Source organism: Gavialis gangeticus, unplaced genomic scaffold (genome assembly GCF_001723915.1).
Source record: "Gavialis gangeticus isolate Ggan-Ray unplaced genomic scaffold, GavGan_comp1, whole genome shotgun sequence".
NCBI classification, from domain to species: Eukaryota; Metazoa; Chordata; order Crocodylia; family Gavialidae; genus Gavialis; species Gavialis gangeticus.
In genome coordinates, this window is record NW_017728995.1 from 66,188,488 (window position 1) to 66,192,723 (window position 4,236).

At 45.5% G+C, this 4,236-nt stretch overlaps 1 protein-coding gene across 2 annotated transcripts in view; it reads left to right on the plus strand.

The window, feature by feature from the left end:
* Positions 1-4,236, plus strand: part of DBR1 (debranching RNA lariats 1) — a 24,692-nt gene that overhangs the window by 7,593 nt on the left and 12,863 nt on the right. For both annotated transcript variants that reach the window (XM_019503770.1, XM_019503771.1), the window contains exons 3-4: positions 1,573-1,653; positions 4,085-4,170. In XM_019503770.1, coding sequence (XP_019359315.1) covers positions 1,573-1,653; positions 4,085-4,170 — 167 coding nt within the window. The remainder of the gene's footprint in view (positions 1-1,572; positions 1,654-4,084; positions 4,171-4,236) is intronic.

Genomic DNA, 4,236 nt, shown 5'->3' on the forward strand with positions numbered 1-4,236 from the left:
TATGATTCTCTATGACCCTTAACAGTATAAACATTGGGTTGGTTTTTTATTTTGGTATGGAGCCTGTAGCCTCCCTTGCTCCTGGCTAAGAGCATAAGAACTGCCATTGACTGGGTCAGACCATGGGTCCATCTTACCTGGTCTGCTGTATCACTCAGGCAAAGGGGGCATATGGCTTACTTGGTGGGCTAAGGCCCATGATTCCCATTGGCAGGTTAAAAATCCTGTATTGTGCAACAACAGGGAGCAGATGCTGAAAGGGAGTGTGAGCTGGGTCTGACCAGGATTTTTCCTGTTGTTCTTTTCTTGCTTGCAGCCTCCAGCCTTTTAATGTCTAGGAAGTTCTGGTTCAGAGGCCATACCCTCACTCCCATGTTCAATAGCTGCTAATCCCCCTTTCCTCCAAGAATGTTTCATAGTTTCATAGTTTCTAGGGTCGGAAGGGACCTGAGCAGATCATCTAGTCCGACCCCCTGCCATGGCAGGAAGAGCACTGGGGTCAAATGACCCCAGTAAGGTGGTCATCCAACCTCCTCTTAAAAACCCCCAGGGTGGGAGCCTGCACCACCTCACTTGGAAGCTGGTTCCAGACCCTAGCCGCCCTGACCGTGAAGTAGCGCCTCCTGATGTCCAACTTAAACCTTCCCTCCGCCAGCTTGTGACCATTGTTCCTGGTCACTCCTTGCGGCGCTCGGGGGAACAGGGACTCCCCCAGCGCCTGCTGATCCCCCCTAACCAGTTTATAACAGGCCACAAGATCCCCCCTCAGCCTTCTCTTTTGAAGGCTGAACAGGTTCAGGTCCCGCAACCTTTCCTCATAGGACCTACCCTGCTGTCCCTTGATCATACGAGTGGCCCTCCTCTGGACCCTCTCGATGCTGTCCACATCCCTCTTAAAGTGTGGCGCCCAGAACTGGACGCAGTACTCCAGCTGCGGCCTGACCAGTGCCGCATAGAGGGGGAGGATCACCTCCTTGGACCTGCTCGAGATGCATCAATGGATGCACGACAAGGTGCAGTTGGCCTTCCTAACTGCCTCCCCACATTGCCGACTCATGTTCACCTTGGAGTCAATAATGACTCCCAGATCCTTTTCCACCTCCGTGCTGACAAAAGGGGAGTTCCCCAGCCTGTATGTATGGTGCCTATTGTTCCTCCCCAGGTGCATCGCCTTACACTTATCTGTGTTAAAAATGTGTCGAGTCCCTTTTTGGCTTCCTGGGTTGCTCTCCATCAAGTGGCCTGAGGCAGACTTCTTTGGATTTTCCCTTTGTTTCAAAACCCTCTGATGTCAGACTAGCTATACGCTCATAGGGTCTGATCTGAAGCAGTGGTTTATATCTAACCTTAAATAGCTCTTGTTCTGTTGAGTCACTGGAGGGTTGTATTGAAACAAACTATTTTCTTTTTTGTTTTTGACCTCTGGGAGTTTATGGTTCACTCTGAACCTTGAACATAAAGCATAATTTTGAACTGTTTAAGATCTCACGTCTGCGTAGTAAAAGTGTATTGAGGATCAAATGTGTGATGTGTTTAAAACAGAGAATTGTACTTAATGTCTTCTCGTTGTAGGTTATGCAGGTGTAGTGAAGTATCGTGGTGTAAGAATTGGTGGAATTTCTGGCATTTTCAAATCCCATGATTATAGAAAAGGTAATGTTTTATTAAAAACAGAGTTTACTTGTGCATTTTAAATGTCTTGCAGTTAGTATGCCATAAACTTTCTATTTGGTGATGTGTGTGAATTATTGTTGTGGACTTGGGGGAATTGCAACTTCCAAAAAAGATAATGTGTGCCAGTAGATTCCTGCTGTTGACTCTGTGTGTCTGCAAAGGTCTGGCACTAACTCCTCAATCTGAATGTCCATGTGTATCAGCAGAGTGTGTTTTACCTCACCCCTGGAATGCCTAGATTTGCTCAGAGTATGTTGGCAGTTGATTGCTGCAAGGCAAATGCATTCAACAGTTGCTAGTTCCTTTTTGACTGTCATTGGCAATGATCCCAGTGTTCTGCAGTTTATTTTTGAAATAGACCAATACTAGAAAATCAAGACTGCTGCCATTTATCTCATTCAGTAAAATTGAGGATTCCTTGGTATTGCATAGAATTACTGAGACGCTACCTTGAGTTGGAATTTGGAGCTGCAGATTTGCAGGATTCCATTTCTTCCTCTGTTCAGTGATATACAAGGACAAGGAAAGTCTAAGGCATTTGTCCCCCTGCTCCCAAGAAGACCATTTCTTTATATTATGTTAGTCGGTGGGTAAAACATTAATCACCTCAAGTCTTCTTCCTTGTTTCCTGTTAGAGGTCAGAGTTCTCAGGGGTCTGTGCTTTCTACGTTTTCTTTGTGCTGCCCCTAGCAAGAGACCTCTGAAGAGTGACCTCAGGTGGCTTCCATGCTGTGAAGCTTTGGAGTAGTCCTTCTGCATTTGGCTATTCTGTTAGTTTTGTTATGGCATGCACTAGCTGTATTATAATTGGGTTTTGATGTCTGAGTGTGGTATTTCCTTGCAGGGAGCCTTTTTTATGCAAGAAGATTTTTCAAGACCTGCAGTGTAGTAAATGTACTGAGGTCTTATGTCCTCATAGTTTAACAGGGACCAGATTTTTCTCCTTTGTTCTAATGGAGCATATAGGAAACCTGCTAGTTGTGCTGCTGTACAGACTTTCTATCCTAGGATTGGGAGGCACTCTGGATTCTACTTGATAGCAGTGGTTACTCCCCTAGTTGACAGTCTGAAACTTTTACTAGTAGACATCTGAAAGTTTGCTGTGCAAGGATGGGTTTGGCCTCAGCCTGTTCAAAGTACTCATGGTGCAGCATCATGTGCAACAGTCTTTGCAGATCCCAAGGTTGTAAGTCTTGCACTCACTTCATCTGGCAGTAGTCTAGAAGGTTCTGCTGCTTCCCAGGTGAACATATGTAAATGCCTTTAGTCCAGCAAGCCTAAAACTTTAGGGCCTGTGAAACCTGTTCTCTGATAGTCAGGCCTGCTGACTGGAGACTTTCAGAACAGTCAAATGAGCTTCATCTCCATGTATCTAATCACTACTACTACTGGAATTTGGCTGTTAGTGAGTGATTTGATCTGTTAGTGTTGCAACTAATTTAGGGGATGTGGATCAAACCTTTCCACCACATTTCTATTGAGCCATGTCTAGCTTTACTTGGTGGAATTGTCAGGTCTTTAATTGATCAGTTGTGGGCAATACCAGTCCCACTATGTTCAGTTCTTTAACCAAAACATGAATATCTTGAAGATAAAATAACATTATTTTTGCTGTATTCAGTAACATGTTATCTCTTGTTTGTTTTCTTCCCATGGAGGATTCCTGGAACTTTTTTTTGTACCATGTATTTGGTGGGGGAAGGAGTTATTTACTGGGGGGGGGTCTGCATATATCAACAAATTGATAAAATGTTGTTCATTTAGTCCAGGGGTGCTCAACCTCCATTTGACCCGTGGAGTTGTGGCATCTGGTTTGTGGGCCTTCCCATGGGTTGGGGTACTTGGTGGTGGGGTGGGTGGTGGCAGCAGTTAATATGGCCATCCTCTCCTGTTGCCAAATTCCCAAGCCCCATGTGGCCAGTCAGAGCTGGGCCATATACCTCCAACTCCCTGACCCTGTGGGGTTGCATCAAGCCCCCTCCTTCCCTCATGGGGATGTGCCAAGCCCTCTTCCCGCTATAGGGCTGGATTGGGGCTGGGCTGCTCCCCTCTCCATGCAGCCACAGGGCACTGCCCATCTAGTCCGCTTGGCAAAAAGGTTGAGCACCACTGATCTTGTCTAACCTCCTGCTCAGCTAGCAGTGCTCCACTCTCCTCCCCACAAAATTGAGGATTGTTGCTCTTCTATTTTGAATTAGTGCTTCTTAGGAATATCTTTGCCTCCTGTTGGGGAAAAAACTGGTAGAATAATGGGTACAGCCTAAACATCTTCATATAATCTTAGCCACTGGCAACCAGAGAACTTTGTTTGGCATTTCTACCAGGCACCCATGTGGGTCCAGGAGCTCTGCACAGGGAGGATTATAAGGAAACTGGATACCTGTGACAAGTCTTTCTTAATACATTACAGGACATTTTGAGTGTCCGCCATACAATCGACAAACAATAAGAAGTGCGTACCATGTGAGGAACATTGAAGTCTTCAAACTCAAACAGGTTAGCAGAACTTTTTTTTTTTTTTTTGAAGAGGGGATGATGATATTCGAGCAAGTGATGGGAATT